This window comes from Excalfactoria chinensis, chromosome 13, assembly GCF_039878825.1.
Source record: "Excalfactoria chinensis isolate bCotChi1 chromosome 13, bCotChi1.hap2, whole genome shotgun sequence".
Taxonomy (NCBI): domain Eukaryota; kingdom Metazoa; phylum Chordata; class Aves; order Galliformes; family Phasianidae; genus Excalfactoria; species Excalfactoria chinensis.
The window spans coordinates 233266-251090 of record NC_092837.1 but is presented as its reverse complement, the minus strand read 5'-3'; the positions used below and the strand labels follow the sequence as shown (position 1 = coordinate 251090).

Genomic DNA, 17825 nt, shown 5'->3' with positions numbered 1-17825 from the left:
CCAGTCACTGGCCTTCACCTGAACATAGAGGTGCTGACCACAACTCTCTGGCTTTGGCCTTCCAACCAATTCCTTATCCACTGAGTAGTTCAGCCTTCAAACTCATATCTCTCTTCAGTTTAGAGATGGAAGTGTGGTGTGGGACCATGTGAAAGGCCTTGCACAAGTCCAGGTAGTTGCCCAAGTCCATCAGTTGCCCTTTTCTTTGTTTACCGATGCTGTCGTTCCATCATAGAAGGCCACCAGATTGGTCAGGAATGATCTGCCCCTGGTGAAGTTGTGTTGGCTCTGTCAGATCACCTGCTTGTCCCTCATGTGCTTCAACACATCTTCCAGGAGGATGTGTTTCATTATGTTCTCAGACACTGACATGAGGCTTACTGGCATGTAGTTCCCCAGATCTTCAATTCTCCCTTAAAAATGAGCGATGTTTTCCTTTTTCCAGTCATGGGGGACTTCACCTGAGAGCTGCAACTTTCCAAATATGATGGATTTCAAAGCCAATGGATTGGCAGCCACATCTGTTGGTTCTCCAAGTCCCTGGGATGCATGTAATCAGGCCTCACAGACTTGTACACATTTATTCTCATAAGACAGCCTCCGAATTGCTTTTCTCTTACAGTGGGAGGGATTTTGCTTCCCCAGTTCCCACCTAGAGGTCCAGGGATGTGAGGGACACATGAATTCTGTCTGCCTGTGAAGGCACAGAACTAGTGGGGTACCTCAGCCTTCTTTGTGTCTATTTCCGGTTTTCGCTTCTCATTTGTCAGAAGAGGCGCACTCTTCTTGGCCTGTCTCTTCTAACCAATGCATCTGCAGAATCCCTAGTTATTTTTCACATCCCTTGCCAAGCAGAGTTCCATCTGTGCTTTGGGTTTCCTGACCCCACCTCCACATACTATGATATATCATAATTATCCCCTAATAAATACCATTAAAAAACTGCATCAACTGAGAAGAACCCAGACTAGCGATATTGCTTTTACTACTTTTACTCAGAGCCATCTAAAGCAACTCAAACCCCACTTGTGCAGCTGTTACTGTATCTTATTTATAATGTCCATTTACCTCGAAATTTAGGTAAAAACTCCTTAATTTCTGTTATTTCAGACACTGAACCTGGAGTTCATAAGCAGCTCTGCCGCAGGAAGGCCTCCTTCTACGGCACCTGGCCGCCGATCGGCCCTCGGCTCCGCGACTGCTCCAGGCTCTGTCCGTGGCCGCTGCAGCTCTACGGCCGGAGGGCTCCCCGTTCCTCCGCCGCAGAACAGCCCGGCCGGCCGCCGCCGCTCCAGCACAGCCTGACGCGCAACCGCAGCGAACCTGGCACGGGTTGCGCGGAGCATTCTGGGGGAGAGGAAGGAGGGAGGGAAGACCGTCCTAGCGAGGTGCATGCCGGGATCGGGGCGGGCGGCGCTCGGAGGCCTGGAGAGGGGCAGTCGTTCCGTCGGTGACTCGGGGCCGCGTCGGTTGGTGGGCTCGGGCCGGCGGTGGAGGAAGCTTCTGTCCGGCGGGGATGGCGGACGTGGCGGCTTCCCCCGTGGGAAAGCGGCTCCTGTTGCTGCTGGCGGCGGCGCCGGGCGACGGCGAGGCGGCGGGGCCGGACTCTGGGCCTGCGCTGCCCTCCCGGGCCTGGCGGAGCGGCACGGTGCGGGCTATGAGCGGAGCGGTGCCCCAGGACCTGGCGGTGAGGACCCGGCGGCGGCGGCGGTGGTGACGGGGCGCGGGCGGGGGTCGCGGGCCGGGCCGGGCTGCCCGCGCGTGTGCTGCGGCCTCCCGCCGGCAGCGCGGGCTGGGCAGGGCAGGGCTGCGGGGCGAGCGGGCCTGCGGCCGGGGCTGTGGAACGTTGCCTTCCTCCCGGTCGGTCTCGGTGGCACCGTGCTGGCTACCCTTCTCTATAGAGCTCTGCCCGCGCTGCTCCCTGGGCCTGCCGGGACGCGCTTCGGGTCGGGAACGGCGGGCCTAGCCTGCGGGAGCGCGCTGCTGTGGCGTGCGTCGGGTGGAGGGGAACCGGCCGCCTCAGCTGCTGTGATTTCTGATAGCTGAAGTACAGAACTGCTGCTTGTGTGCACAACTTTCCGGTGCTGTTTCCTGGGAAGATGTTAAGTATACTTGATCAGGCTAAGTGAGGTCCCTTGTTTAAATTTGTTCTTCTGTGTTGTGGTTGGTGGTTTTAGGTCTTGGATTCTGTTTTCATCTGCAGCAATTTGCATTTCGCGTAATGCATTTAAATGCTTTTGGTTTTGTTTTTCTTCTGTCTGGTGTAGCGCAGTGAGATGCGTGGGTGGAGATTGTGGAAAGAACTCTGGACAGGCATCCTAGTTGTTTCTCTTTGTGTGTGCCACTTCTAGTATTTATTGTGAGTGACGGAATGCTTTGCAAACCCCTGTGGCCTGGCGTTTACCAACCGTGTCAGAGAACAGGCTGATGCACAATTGCTGCTCCCTTGTTTATTTAAGCTGGAGGCAAATAAATAAGTGTATAGAAGAGGGGATATTGAGAAAGAAATTAGATGTGTATGAGACTGTCTGAAATGTGGAAACACATTAGGGCTGTGACCTGGTCTGGAAAGCCACTTTTGTAACAAACTGGATTTGACGTGTGTATGGGAACCGTTGGATCACGGCCTGGACCCCTGATTGATCACCTGAGGTGAGCACTGAGTCAGCTGCGGGAGCACAGGTGAAGGCAGTTCTCCTGTGTGATCAGAAGGGGTGGAGTCTGGCTCCACCTCTCCTAGACCCCATTTAAGGGCTGACTGCCACTGAGGAAGAGTCTCTCTGGAGATTATTGATCCTGCAATGTGTATTGGTACCCTTATGTTATGGTTCCACTCAATGCAGATGTGATTATGATGTCAGGAGTGTTTGCAATACCCATTCCTACTGCTATTTAGCTATATGACCTGGAGGTGTGTTGCTCAGACTACTAAAAATAACTCATTTGTGTTGTTGTCAGTCGTGTGACACGTTAAACTACTTTAACAAAGAAAAAAAAATCAAATTCTATGCTTGATAGCATAGAAAATAATTTGTTGTTTCCTTGACTTATTTGAATTCATAGCATTCCTGTAATGCTGCTGTTCTCAGCCCACTTTTTTTCATGAATAACTTCTGTTTCATACTGTTCTAATGATGCAGTTGTTGCTAAATATTGTATTTTCTAAATCTGTACAAGAACTACTGAATACAAACTGTCCAAAATACACAAGGTGAATTTCTCATAGTTTTGTACTGTGGAACATTTAGTGTTGTAATTGCTCTTTCTGTTTATAATGAACACTGCTTTGACATTGTTAATCAATAAAAAGGGCTGGAACGATGAGAAGCTGAGGACACTTGAGCTGTCCAGTCTGGAGAGAGGGCTCAGAAGCAACCTCATTTCCCTGCAAGTTTGTAGAGAGAGGTCCTGGTCTCTTTTCCCTTGTATTTAATGAAAAGATGTGTGGGAATGACACAAAGCTTCTCTAGGGAAAGTTCAAACTGGGCATCAGGGAAAGCCTCTTTTCTGTGAGGATGATCAAGTGTCTAGGGAAGTCGTTGATGTCCCCATGCCTGTTGTTGAAGAGACATTTGGATAATGCCCTCAGTAATGTCCTTTAACTTTTACTTAGTTCTGAGGTGGTCAGGCAGTTTGACTAGATGATCTTCCAAGGTCTATTCTAACAGAACTTTTCCATTCTGTCCTGTTAGGAAAAAGTCATCTTTCAAAATTAATTCAGCCAGAAATGAGGACTTGGTACCAGTTCAGGAATTACTGTTCTGAGATAACTAGGTCTGAAGAAGGCTAGGAAAAAAATATCTAATCTACTCTTCAAATTCAGACTGTGTTTTCTCATGATATCCTGTAAAGATGGTTTTTCTTAGTAGCCCATAGTCTCATGTTCACTTTTGAGAAACACAGAACAGTTTTATATCTCTGCCTTTTCAAAGCAGGAAGATGGAGAACAGTCAAAAAGTATGGAGTTTCAAACAATTCAGAAAGTTGTTGAAATAGTATTTTAATACTGGAAATGCAGTATTACTACAAAAGCATGTTGTAGTCTAAAGTGTCTTATTTGTAAGGGATTTTATGGGAGTAATTTTTTTTTTTTTTTAAGTAAGGATGCGGCAACTCTACAGAGCTGGATTTATGTTTGTGTGCTTTCTATCACTTTTGAGATGTTACTTGAAAGCCTTCTTGGCAATAGGAAAAAATGTGGAGAAAAAGCACGCATGCTGCCCAAATGCAGTAGTCAGGTTTACATCTGCTGTGGAATTTGGTGTTATTTGTCTGAGACTGAATGGGAAGTTTGTAGAGGCATTCAGATTGCAGTAAGCGTTGCAAGATGAGTTGGCTGATAAGTAGTTGAAATAGGGACTCTGGAAGTGGTGGGAATGTTCACAACAACCTAGGAGAGTCGTATGGTATCCACACTGCTTTCTCTACTACTTGTCATTGCTTCATTCTGTCCTGCAAGGATAGTAATAATCTTGGATCGTTCTTCCTGTCAGCAAGACGTATACATGAGATAGCATGTTGGAAGGTCTTATGAAGTAATATATAGAGCCCCAAAAGTGTCTGATGTGTTTCATTCACTGTCTCCTATTGTTGCAGTTGAAGGTAGAATGCTGGCCTGGATGGATGTTCTTCAGGCCAGTAGGTAGAGCATACCTATAATGCTTCTTGTTATGAAATAAATATTTGAGGACCAACAGGATATTGAACATTTTTTTAAAAATAATTTATTTACTTGGTAAGTAAAATACTGCTCTTTGAAAGAGAGCTGATTGCAAAGCAGTGGGTATACACTTTCCCCGCTTACTGTACGATAATTTTTGGTGTCTTAGTACAAAGTATTATGAATTCTTGTTGTGTCTTGTTTTTTTTTTTTTGTTTTTTTTTTTTTTTCCCACTGTCTTCCAACATGTGAGATGCAAATTTTTCCGTGTCAATTTCTATTCATTCTGTGAGCAATCACAGAATCATGGGGTTGGAAGGGACCTCCAGAGATCGAGTCCAATTCCCCTGCCAGAGCAGGTTCCCTATGCCAGGTTGCACAGGTAGGTGTCCAGGCAGGACTTGAATATCTCCAGAGGAGACTCCAAACCCCCGCTCCCCCCCAGGCAGCCTGTTCCAGTGCTCCGTCACAGTGTCTTTTGTGCTTCCCGTGACTGCTTTTATCAAGAATCAAAAGCGTCGAGCAGTTCTGTAACTACTTACGGTGAAATGCAAGGAACGGGGATGTTACAAGGGAGATGGAATACCTCTCTGCAGTTGTAGCTTATGTAAGTTGCTTGTTTTCCCTTCTAGCTGGATCAGGATAAAAATTGTTAAGGTAAAACTGAAAACTTGAGGACTGAGATAAACATGACATATTAAGTAGAGCAAAAGCTACATGCACAAGCAAAGCAAAATACTCACTACTTCCTCAAGAACTCAAACAAAATTCTGTTTTTTATCTCTGTATAGCTCTTTTCCTGAGGTTACTGTTCTTGTGACTCCAGTTGCACAATGCTTCAGGCTTTTCCCTGCATTTAATAGTTTGTGCCACCTCCTTTTGTTTAGATGCTCTATCTAATCAAAGCATTTAACTTTTCAATCCGTAACTGGATTTCTTTCTTCTGCAATTTCTAAGCCTGTTTTATATAAAAAATATTCTTTCTACTTCCCTGTCGTTATCACTGACTAATCTTGCTCTTGTGAGGTAGTGCTGCTTAGTAGTGACTGCCTTGTATTGCCAGTACTTGCTGTAAAAAGTCCCTTTTTGTGTCTTGACTGCATTAGGTTATAGTGCTTCTTTTGTGAAACAGAAATTTGAGGTTTCCTTGTATAGTCCTTAGGCTTAAAGGGAGGATTAGGTAATGTACATTAGAGGTCTGCTGCAGACCACTTGACCAAGTGGAGTTAACAGATGAGGCTCTCTACAGATTGATAGGATCAGCCTTCCATTTGCTGGCCCTGATCCTTATGGGGGACTTCAACAATCCTGATACCTGTTGGAGGAACAGCGTTGGCAGGACATAAGCAATCAAAGAAGTTCCTGAAAGGCATTGGTGATAACTTCTTTCTCTAATAAGTGACAGAGGAGCTGATGAAGAGAGGGGCTCTTCTGGACCTCATTCTCACCAGTAATTAGTGGAATTTGGGAATGTGAAGATCATAAAATAGAATTACCAAGGCTGGAAAAGACTTCTAGGTTAAGAATTCTTAGGGCAGCGAGAAGAACGAATAGCAAACTTACGACCTTGGACTTCAGAAGAGCATCTTCAAGGATCTGTGTGGTAAGAGTACTGTGGGAGAAGGCCCTAGAGGAAGGAGAGGCTTAGGAAAGCTAGTTAATATTCAAGGATCACTTCCTCCACGGGTGGTGTAACTCAACAAAGAAGTCAGGCAGAAATGCTGTGGGGCCTGTATGACTGAACAAGGAACTCCTTACCAAACTCAAATACAAATGGAAGAGTACAGAGGATGGAAGCTGTAATGGATAGCCTAGGAAGAATGCGGAGATATTGTCTGAACTTCCAGAGATGAAGTTAGGAACACTAAAGCCTTGATGGAAATGAATCTGTCCAGGGATTTCAAGGACAAAAAACAAAACAAAAAAATCTTCTGTAAATATGACAGTGACGAAAGGAAGACTAGGGAAGACGTGGACCTACTGTTGAATAAAACAGGGGACCTGGATACCTGGAACAGAGAGAATGTTGGTGAAGTGAATGCTTTTTTTGTCTCGGTCTGTACCAGCTATACTGACCCTCTGTAATCCCAGGTCCTGGAGATAGACTAGGGGAAAGTATGGAGCAAGAATCAGGTCAGGCAGTGAGTATACAAACTGGACGTAAGTCCATGGGCCCCAATGGGATGTACCCACAAGTACTGAGGGAACTGGCAAATGTTGCTGTGAGGCTGTTGTTGGTGATCCCTGGTCAATCATGGAAACTATGGCGAAGAGCTTGGTGACTGAAGGAAAGACAGTGTCCCTGCTTTCTTCAAGAAGTACATGTTGGTCTGTCTATCAACACTGGGAAGGAGATGAGGCCTTTCCAGACATGTGAAAGAAAAGAAAATCAGGAATAGCCAGTGTGAATTTACCAAAGAGGAGTCATATTTGACTAACTTCATGAGTTTCTACAATGAACTTACAGGCCTGACTGATGGAAGAGCAGTGGACGCTGTCTTTAGTGACCTCATTAAGGCCTTTGACATTTTACCCCATAAGATCCTTGTAGAGAAGATCTTGATGTATGAACTGGACAGGCAGACAGTGAGGTAGATCAAAAAGGGGCACAATGGTTACTACCAGAGTGTAGTAATTGGTGGTGGTGCAAAGTATAGTCAACACCAAGTGATGAGTGGAGTATCCCAGGTGTCAGCACTGAGTCTAGTCTTGTTTTACATTTTCATTACTGATCTGGATGATAAAAGCAGAGTATATTCTCAGCAAGTTAGTAGATGACCCAAAATCTAGGCAAGTCATTGATGTACTGGAGTGTCAAATAGCCATCCAGAAGGACCTTAATGGACTTGACAAATGAGCTGATGTGAACCTCATAAAAGTTCAACAGGGAGAAGATCAAAAGTCCTCCAGCTGGGAAAGAACAACCAGAAAGTATTGCGGATCACCCAACTGGAAAGTGGCTTTACAGAAGAAGATGTGTGTACAGAAGAAGTGTGCCCCGGTGGCGCAGTTGTAGAATTGCTGCTTGCAACACTGGAGGCCCAGGGTTCAAATTCCCCCTGTGGAGCATGGGGTAGAAGTGCCGCTTCGCTACACAGAAGGCTCGAATCCCGGGAGTTGGACTCAACTCGTCCCTTCCAACTCGCACGATACTGTGATACTGTGATGTGGGGGGGCTCCAAGTAGTTAATGAGTCAACAATGTACCCGTGGTATGAATAACTCTAACAGTATTCTGGGCTGCATTAGGCAGAATATTCTGAGCAGTTTGATGCAGGTGATGCTTTCCCTCTGCTCAGTACTGGTCACAGCTGGAGTGCTGGATCTAGTTCTGACACATGCATGGTCTGCTCCCCTCACTATTACAAGAGTTCATACTGAAATTTTATGAGTATAAACAAATACCTAATGGGAGAGTGCAGTGAGGATGAAGCCAGGCGACAGGAATAGAGGGCAGGGTGAGGGTAACTGAAAACAGATTTCTTGCAGAGGTGGTGAAATCTCTCTCCATGGTGTATAGGAACTGTTGAGTCACAGCCTGAACTACTGATTGAGCGCCTGGGGAAAGGACCCAGTCAGCCCTGGGAGCACAGGTGAAGGCAGTTTATGTAGTAGGAAGGGATGGAGCCTGGCTGCGTCTCACTTAGACCCCATTTAAGGGCTGACTGACACTGGGGAAGGATCTCTGGTTGAAGATTCCTCTTTGGTAGCACTTTCCCTGTGAACCTGGGATCTTCTGATATGGGTAAGCAATCTTCTTCCCCTCTTTTATAGCACCTTTCATTGTGCTGATCCTTCCTGTTTTTACATCTCAGGTGCAACACCTTTTCCCATCATACTGGTCTGTCCAATTGCTAGACATGCTCAGAAGCTATGTAATTGTAGTCCTGAGCAGTTGGCTCTGGGTAGCCTTTCCTGAGCAGGTGGGTTGGATCAAATGCCCCTTAGAGGTTCCTTTCAACCTCAACCTTTCTGTGATACCTGTTAGTCAGTGCCAGCCTTTAAGCATAGTAGATCCTTGTCGTAATTGTGCTGAGATTCTTTTTGGCCATATGATGATTGATATATATATATATGTACGTATATATATATATATATGTATTTAATCTGGCTTGATTATAAATTACTACAGAAAAAGGATTTTCTCCTTATTTGCATTCCGCTTTGTTTTCTTAGTTTCAGGAGCCATTCTAAAACACCTAGGATATGTGTGTTTCAGGTTGGACTTGAAGCTGAAAGTTTTCTGTGCACAGGCATGAACTTCATTGTAGTTTGCTGTTATGGATTTCAAATTAGTTCTTTGGATGCATTAGCAATTTGAAAGCTTTTGTAGTTCAATTTTTTAATTTTTTAAATCTAATTTAATGCAGGTGTTAGCTGAATGAGATCTCAGATGTCTCAAAGTTGTAATATTAGTATCTACCTTCCTTTTTTTTTTTTTTTTTTTTTTTTAGATTTCCTTACTTGTTGACAATGTGGTTCTTTCTGCATCTTAGAGTAACAGGTCTTGGATAAACTTCTTACCCAGACTTACTTTGTAATCTGCAACAGGTGCCTCCTGTCTGGGCATAAGTACAGTTATTCCAGTTTCCCAATGTGGAAATGCAACCAGTGAGATTAAATGGCTTGTCCAGGGTCATGCAGGAAGATTCCGATGGAGCAAGGAACTGAACCTGTGTCTCTGTCTACTCTCTAGCAACTGACGATCTTTCCTTTCAAAAGTAGATAAAATTTAAGACCACTTAAGGGATACTTCTGAAGTATTTTTTGCCTTTTTTTTTTTTTTTTTAATTTTTTGTAAAGAATATAAACCCCTAAAATGTGAAGTTTTTCTTACATTTTTCCTACTTGGCATCTATGTTAGTCCTTTGTACAATTTGTAATGAAGCAAATTCTAGTAGTTTTTGTATTAGAAATCATGCTCGGAGCCTGTCATGTGATGAAAAAGACCAATATGTCTGTAGTACTACTTTTGTTTTGTTACTGCTTTTCTGGAGGAACTGACTTTGGAAGACTTGGAGGAATTCTGTTTGCACCAGCCTGTAGTTATTTGTAATGTATGAAGACCTGAATGTTAGTGTAACATGTAGAGGGAAAAGTATCTTCTGGGCAAGCATATTAGATTGTCTTTGTATATCAAATAAAACAGAGCAACAGCTCTACTTTTCAGTGTTACATTTTATTGGGCTTGGCCAAAAAAAAAAAAAAAAAAGGAAAAAGTAAGGAGATGGATTGGGAAAATTACAGATGTGTTTACAAAACACCCTCTGTATTTTCACAGAATCACAACATTGCAGGAGCTGGAAGGGATCTCAAGAGATCATTGAGTCCAACTCCCTAGCTAATACAGGTTCCCTGCAGTGAGTAGCACGGGTCAGTGTTCAGATGGGTCTGGCATATACCTGAACAAGGAGACTCCACCACCTCTCTGGGCAGCCTGTACCAGTGCTCCATCACCCTGACTGTGAAGAAATTCTTCCACATTTGTATGGAATTTCCTATGTTCAAGTTTTAGGCCATTGCTCCTTGTCTTAGTGCTGCACGCCGTGGAGAAGAGCCTGGCCTCATCTGTTTGCCTCCCACCTCCCTTTAGATAGTTATAAACAATTATCAGATCCCCTCTCAATCTTCTTTTCCCCAGGCTGAACAGACCCAGGTTACTCGGCCTTTCCTTGTACAGGAGATGCTTCAGACTCTTTATCATCTTTGTGGCCCTTTTTATGTTGCAAGAGAACTTTTCTAGATTTTAAATAATATTAATAAAACCCAAGATTCTTTGTAGTTAGATACTGCTTCAGGAAGGCATTTTCGCCACAGAAGAACTGGGGAAATCCCACAGAAGCATTTTATCTAAGTAGTGTCTTCTTTTTTTTAATTACTATTTTATGTGGATACATCTGCACTTGTTTTATACCTACTTGTCATCATCAATAACACTGTTCAAAAGCATTGGTATTAGTGAAGCACCATTGCTGTTATCAATGGACTGTCTAAACTGGTTGCAAGTAAAGTTAGAAGGATCAGCAGGTGATGGCATCTGTGATCACATGAATTATAGGACCATTGGTTCATTGGAGAGGTAATTCTGGTGTAGCTGTGGCTTTATCATTTCCCTTTGACTCAGAACTACGTAATTTTCAAGTTAAGATGGGGAAAAAAAAGAGGAGGTATAGTGTGACTGCTTTGCTTGTAGCTTCTGAGTTTTACAACAAAGGTAGAACTTTTCTTTGCTGCTTTATGTGGCAAAAGCAAATAAGTATTATTTACTCAACAGTTCCCTTGCTTTAGACCTATATTTCAGGATTCCCCTAGGACTTTTCTTATGCTGAATGTGTTGGGCCTCTGCTTACGAATTGTGTAGTTGTTTCCTGTAGTCATACAAGGCAGTACATGCACAAACAATACTTTGTGCAAGTCATCTTCTGCTTGTTGCTGCTCCCATTATGCAGGAAGGCTGTTTCTATTGCAGAAGCTGAGAACACAGCTATTGTTCTTGAGGTTTGTAACCCTTGTATTTTGATATGATTTGTTGAAAACAACAGTGGTAATTTCTCCTGATACAATATACTGTCTTGCATAGGCTTGGAATGACTGCTCTACACATTTCTGTTCAGGAAAGAACTCTACGTGTTATTAGTTTAGAATTAATTATGGCTTTCCATGATAGTAAATCAAAGTTTAGAGAGACTCAGTTTCTTATGCATGGAATAAAACTGAGTATTGGACATGAATTGTGTAAAACAAACTTGCTACAACTTTTCTGTGTTACAGGGAAGAGGGGTGAGCTTGGTGTGATAGCTTTAGAAGAAGTTTCTCTCAGCTCCAGTTCCGGATCTGAGATTTCAATAAGGAAAGCTTAGATCTGTTTTTTTGAGTTAAGTAACAGAAGGCATTGCTGCTGCTGGCAATCACGGCTCCTTTCACAATATCTAGTGAGCACCTTAAAGCCTTAAAGTAATGTGGAATGTCCATCCTGAAGTTCATCAGAGACACAGTTTATTTCCTCTAGGATTGTGGAGTCTTGTTTGTTTTTGTTTTTAAACCAGGAAGTAACTTGTTAAATTTGCAGCTAAAGTAGAGCTTTTCCACTTGGTTGATTTGTAGTAATTGTTAGAAGTGTGAGATGTATTATAGTTTAAGACTGGAATAAATTTCCATACAGACTTGATTTCACGTCTGTAATGTGATAAATTACCTTGAGTTGTGTATAAAGCAATAAATTAGAAATTAAGCTTATAGATTATTACTTTTGGGGGTTGAGTGGCAAGCTGTGCTTTGTTGTTTGAATTAATTAATGGCTGTTGAATTTGTTGTCTGCTTTCAGTGATCTTTGCCAAGTAGTTCAAGAGTACGAGCTACAGAGAGGTAGTCTCTTTGTAGTTGCTTGTAAAATCCTCCTTTTAATAAAATTCATAAGTACCTTGTGAAAAGACATTTCAAAGTTGACAATGTTTCTGTATTTCATTTTGACCACCTTTTTCATGTAATCTTAATGATAACAGAGTCATAATATGATAGTCCTTTCTTTGTCATGTTTTATGCATATAATATTAAGAAAGATACAGATCATGAAACAGGAAAGGTGTTAAGTTGAATTTTCACTATATTTCTGGAATTTGTTGAATTTGAGGAAGGGATACCTTGAGAAACTCAGTCTTTTTTTCTAAGAAGGGCAGTTTAGGCAGTAATAGAGTTGAAGACTTCAGGAGAGATGCTTCACATTCTTCCCTTCTCTCTGGGTATCTTTTGCATCTGAAAAAAAAAAGAGGAAAAGTGGCAAGAGGAGACGACTCCTAATACAGGTTGCTGGTAAAGCAGAAAATTTGTTGTTTCTGGTTAGTGCCCAATTATCCTCAGTGGTCTTGTATGTACTTTAATATAAAGTATATTTTGACTATCCTGATTAAGGTATTTCTTAACTTACTAGGAATTTCCTGCCCTTTACCTTTCTACTGTTTGATTGTATATGTGTAGTAGCTAAGTTCTGTAGCTTCAGCTACAGACTGGAGGGTGAATGCTTTAATCCTTAACAGTCCTTACTGTTAGGGCATGAAGTGAGGCTTGTAACTTGCTCCTTTGCTTAGCATTCTTGTAGGGCATTTGCATGTAGCTTTAATGTGTGCCCTTTGTGATGGGGGGGGAAAGGGGGAAGATATCTGAGAAGAATGATTTAGAACTGTAGTGCAGTTTATACTGTCGTACATACTTATCAGGTCGTGAAAAGTCTGGTGAGTAGTTATTTCTGGATAATCTCATGCCAGAAAGATCTGCATTTGGTTCAGAGAGCTCAGTGTAATGTGTAAGATAGCACAAAACTTCTTATATAGAGTGGATTTCACAAACACCAGCTTACCTGGCTGAAGGATATTGGTGCATTTCAGATGTAAAATTATCCATTCTGATACAGGCTGGCTGTTGAAGTGACAAGTAGTTGTCTCTAAATCCCCTGCCATTCCCGGTATGCAGGAAAGTTACATTGGGTCAGCAGTTATACTTTGAGATAAACAAGTTTTGCATCTTTAGTCGTGTATGGAAGAAGGTAGTATTTGATGCCAGTGATGCGTTTTTTGGCAGTAAGTCACCTTCCATGGTTTAGTAATTGCTATAAATTTCTTTCTGTTTTGAAATACAATAGCCATGTAGATGTGATGTTCTCAGGGTTACATTTAAAATACTAATCCTGATTTATTTATTTTTTCTGACTAAAGCTGCTGTTCCCCTTTTGATAGATTGTGGGATCTCATATATTCTACTCAGTGTCTGAAAAAAATTAAATGATGTATATTTTTCTTTTTTTTCTTTTTTTTCTTTTTTTTTTTTTTTTTTTCTTAACTAAATCAGATCTTTGTTGAATTTGATGGCTGCAACTGGAAGCAACATGCCTGGGTAAAAGTCCACGCTGAAGAAGTTATAGTGCTGTTGCTTGAAGGTTCATTGGTGTGGGCGCCTCGAAATGATCCAGTTCTGCTTCAAGGGACTCGAGTCTCACCAAAACAGTGGCCCGCTCTGGTGAGTATTTGGCAGAAGGTTTTCATATTCTTCAGAGATCTACATCAGCATGACCATGAATCACAAGATGTGGGTATAGTACAGGACTCCACTGTGCAGGTACTAAAACTTGATTTAAGACAGATTTTTGTCTTTTGTAAAGAGGAGAGTAACTGGGAGTTGTAGTGCCCTTGTGAAGACAGTTATTTATAGGTCCTACTCTAGAAATGAGAAGCCTACAGGAATGAAATAATACATTTGTCTGAGGAAATGTATTATGTACAAGGTTGATTACTTTTTCCAATTTAAAACTTGGAGGCTTTTCTAAAATTATAAGAATAAGCCTTTGGGTCTTATTATGGACTTGGTAGAGCTCTATATGATAGAGTTTGCTACATCATATTAACAGGCATTCCTGAAAGTCCTTGGGGGAAAAAAAAGAGGCTCTGGCCTGTGCCTGATCTATTAGCAGTATAGATTGTATACTCCTAATCTAAACTACAAAAATTTGTTTCTGTTTTGTCAGTGTTAATTAACATGATGTGCAGATCCTTTTCTTGTTACATGGAGTGGTAATCCATGTTGCTCTTCACGTGGCATTTAGATGCCATGAGACTGGAGACTGTCTTTTAGCCAGAATTGCCAGTATATCCATCCTTCGACATCCTGATGAGTAGCATACAGTGAAGAGGATTCCTTATGTCCTTGTTTCTTGTTGTAGTGCCTTTTGAAGAGGAAAGGTCATACATAAGAATCTCGCTCAAGTTTTTATGTGGTCTGATTTTTATTATTTCACCTTTTGTTCTTTTTCTGTCGTCCTTGAACTACTTGGGATGCTACTGTCCACTTTTTAATACTACGTCTTATGCACGAGCCCATTGGAATGTTTTTTCCAAACAAAAACCTTTTACCTTGGTAGAATCTGAACTTGATATCTTAAATGAATGCTTGAACTCAAAGCAGAAAGTTTGGTGCTGCATCTCTCTCAGGGATTTTTTTTTTTTCCCCCACAGTTGCCTGAAGGCAGAATAAAACCAGTCCTTCACAGTAGAGATTCTGTAAACAGAATGTGTGTGTTTTTTTGTTTGTTTGTTTTGTTTTGTTTTGTTTTTTCTGTAGGTGGAACTTTCAATGGGAAAATAAATGTGCATTGTCAGTATCATGAACAAGAGAATGGAGTGTGAATAAACTTGATGAGCAGTAAAGACAAAAAGAAGTCATAAATAAATTTATGTTAAAATCATGTAAGCGCATTCATGAGACAGATTACACATTTCTAAGACTCCAGGGGTTAGTAATTTCTTCTGTCAGCAAATTACATTGTCAGGTTATCGTTCTGAGTCTGCTTCATATTCTTCCATTTGTAACGTATTCTGCAGTTTTTGTCAATAGTACACCTGATATGAGCTTCAGATTTGCATAAAGCAGTAGTAAGAAACTCTTCCCTTCACTTACGTGTCCACTAAGTGCTTACATGTAACTTTTGTGCAGGAATAAAAATCTCTGTTCCAGAGGCTATACCTGAGATATATGGGTTTCTCCAAAAGTAATACTTCCTATTTGACGATATTTGCTTATGATGTCGAAGGCAGATGTTGGTGGTATGACAGCAGAGATTGAACCTTCCTGTCAGTATTGCATTATGTTTTGTTGCCATGTGACAGATGGCAGTAGAGGGGCAGTTTGTCAAAATGGCCTCTGACATGAAGTGCATATTAAGCAAAGGTGTTCAATTGAATTCCTTCATGCAGGAAGGAAAAAAAAAAAAAAAAAAGTAGCAGAAATGTATAGCTAATGGTGGTGACTGTGTTAAAAAATAGTGTTTTGTAACGGAATTTGCCGTGCTTTTTTGTATCTGTTGTTTCCATGGAAACAAGCAGAAGGTGTTACTTTTAGAGGAAGCTGTGTATATGAAGGTGTGTTGTTTTTTACCCTGACACTTACCTATGGAAAATCAAATACACTAAAACATATTTTCAGTTCTGCTTTGAGTTTTAGTGAAGAAGTGGAGCTAATTTTGTGCAGTGCCACACTTGCAAGAAATACTGGCTGAGGCATAATGAGTAATAACTTGTACTAAAATTCAGGCACTAGTAAGTGCAGATTTAGAAATCAAACTTGTTATTTTTTTGTCATATTTAAATAATAGATGATGACAACTGTTGTTGGTCTATGTGTGTGCTCAGTTGTTTTTATAATCTTGGTTGGTTTTTTTTTTTGTTTTTTTTTTTTTTTTTGTTTGTTTGTTTGTTCATTACAGACCTTTACTCCTCTGGTAGATAAGCTGGGTCTAGGCTCTGTGGTCCCAGTGGAGTTTCTTCTGGACAAACACTTACGTTTCCTGTCTGATGCCAGTGGATTGCGATTGTTTCAGGTATTTGTTCAGATATAGTGAAAATTTAACTTTACGCTCTGCATTTCATTTTTTAACTTTGTACTCATCCACTTCCATATTACTGTCTGTCTTCTTTCGCTGCTCTAACGTGTTTTTGGCTTCTTTCCATGCTTTTCCAGGTACTTATACTTTTCTCTATCTGCTTTATAGAAGCCCTAATCCTGCCCATGTTGCTCACCTGACGAGCTAGAAGTTAAGCACTGCATAGCTGATAACTGCAACAGAAGTTTCGCAGCTACATTTTTTGTTGTTGTTGTTTTGTTTTTGTGGAAGCAGTCCAAGATGATCTGTCCCTCAAAAACTGAAGATTTTCTTACCTTAAAACACTCTACTTGTATGTTAAAATTGTTTATCGTTGGCAGATGGGAACAGAGAGTCAGAATCAGATTCTGCAGGAACAGCCTTTGCTAAGAGAATCTGTCAATTCATTGTTCAGTGACCAGAAACTTCAGGAGATATTTAGTAGAGGTAAGACTAGTTTTTGTTGCTTGGAGCTACTATGACTGTTGTGTAACATTTGGATTATTCTGGGATTTGTGAAGGAGAAAAATAGTAGTAGCTGTTGCTGTTTGGTTTGGAAGATCAGTTTTCTCTATTCTTCTAAGTTCTTTACTTAAAGGAGCATTATCTTGTGACAGATACCAATAAGTATGTTGCTAAGATAAACTAAAAATACTGTATTTTATCACTGAAGATGTAGTTAAAGTAGCATAGAATGCTATTGGTAACTTTCATGTATTTACAACTTTCTTGATATATATATTTTTTTTTTCCATTTATTTATTTTTTTTTTAAAGCTTGTTTTAAGTTTTGGTGCTGTTCTATGGTTCTGCTCTTTAATTCTGGAAATCTAGAGATTAAGTTACTCTGTATTCATTGATATTTTGATTGGAGAAAATTTTCCTTGTTGCATCAAATTCACATTCTGCTGTTTTGATATTTAATGCATGAATCATAGAAGTTTAAATTACTGTGTGACTGTGGCTGTTCAGCACAGTGTTGCTACTGTAGTCGTTACCTAGATTGTGGTCTAGGATTTAATTCTGTTGATAGGTTTTGCTTGTCATGTTGTGGTCTTCTAGTGCTAAAATGATTTTTTTCATCCAGAATTTGGGTCTGTTGGTCAGGTGGCCCCCTTAGTGGTAATTACATTTGAGGGGAAATACAATTAATGGAGATTTAAAGGATTCTGGTTCCTTTAGCTTTAATAAAATGTGTATAGATATAAATTATATGAGTGACCAAGGACAGTGAAAATGCTAAGTCACAGCCTAAAACAGTGATTGAGCGCCTGGTGTGAAAGGCAGGGCCAACCAAGTGCAAGCAATGCATGAGTGATTGGAAGGGGGTGCCAGGGTCAACCCCTTCCCAGCTCTCATTTGTAAGGGTTGGCAGTGGAGGTAAGGGCATCTGTCCATGAAGAAATTCTCCCTAATGTCCTGTTTAAACCTCCCCTGACACAACTTGAGATCCTTTCCCCTTGTTCTATGACTCTTTACTGGAGAAAAAAGGCCGATGCCTTCCTTGCTGCAGCTCCTTTCAGATAGTTACAGAGAACAATGTGGTTTTCTCTCAGCCTCTTCTCCAAACTAAACAATTCAAATTATTTGGCCATTCCTTATATCTTGTTTTCTAGTCCCTTTGCCAACTTTGTTGCTCTCCTTTGCACACACCTGAGTAACTCCATATCCTTATTGTAGTGAGAGACCCAAAACAAAAGGTCAGTCAGTCAATTCCCTAGTCCTGGTGGAAATGCTGTTTCTGATGCAGACCAGGATGGCGT

The 17825-nt window shown here is 41.3% G+C and overlaps 1 protein-coding gene across 1 annotated transcript in view; it reads left to right on the top strand.

The window, feature by feature from the left end:
• The first annotated feature begins 1394 nt into the window (after nt 1-1394).
• Nucleotides 1395-17825, top strand: part of KDM3B (lysine demethylase 3B) — a 53013-nt gene continuing 36582 nt past the window's right edge. Inside the window, exons 1-4 of the mRNA XM_072347889.1 lie at nt 1395-1687; nt 13501-13668; nt 15908-16021; nt 16405-16510. Coding sequence (XP_072203990.1) covers nt 1517-1687; nt 13501-13668; nt 15908-16021; nt 16405-16510 — 559 coding nt within the window. The 5' untranslated portion in view covers nt 1395-1516. The remainder of the gene's footprint in view (nt 1688-13500; nt 13669-15907; nt 16022-16404; nt 16511-17825) is intronic.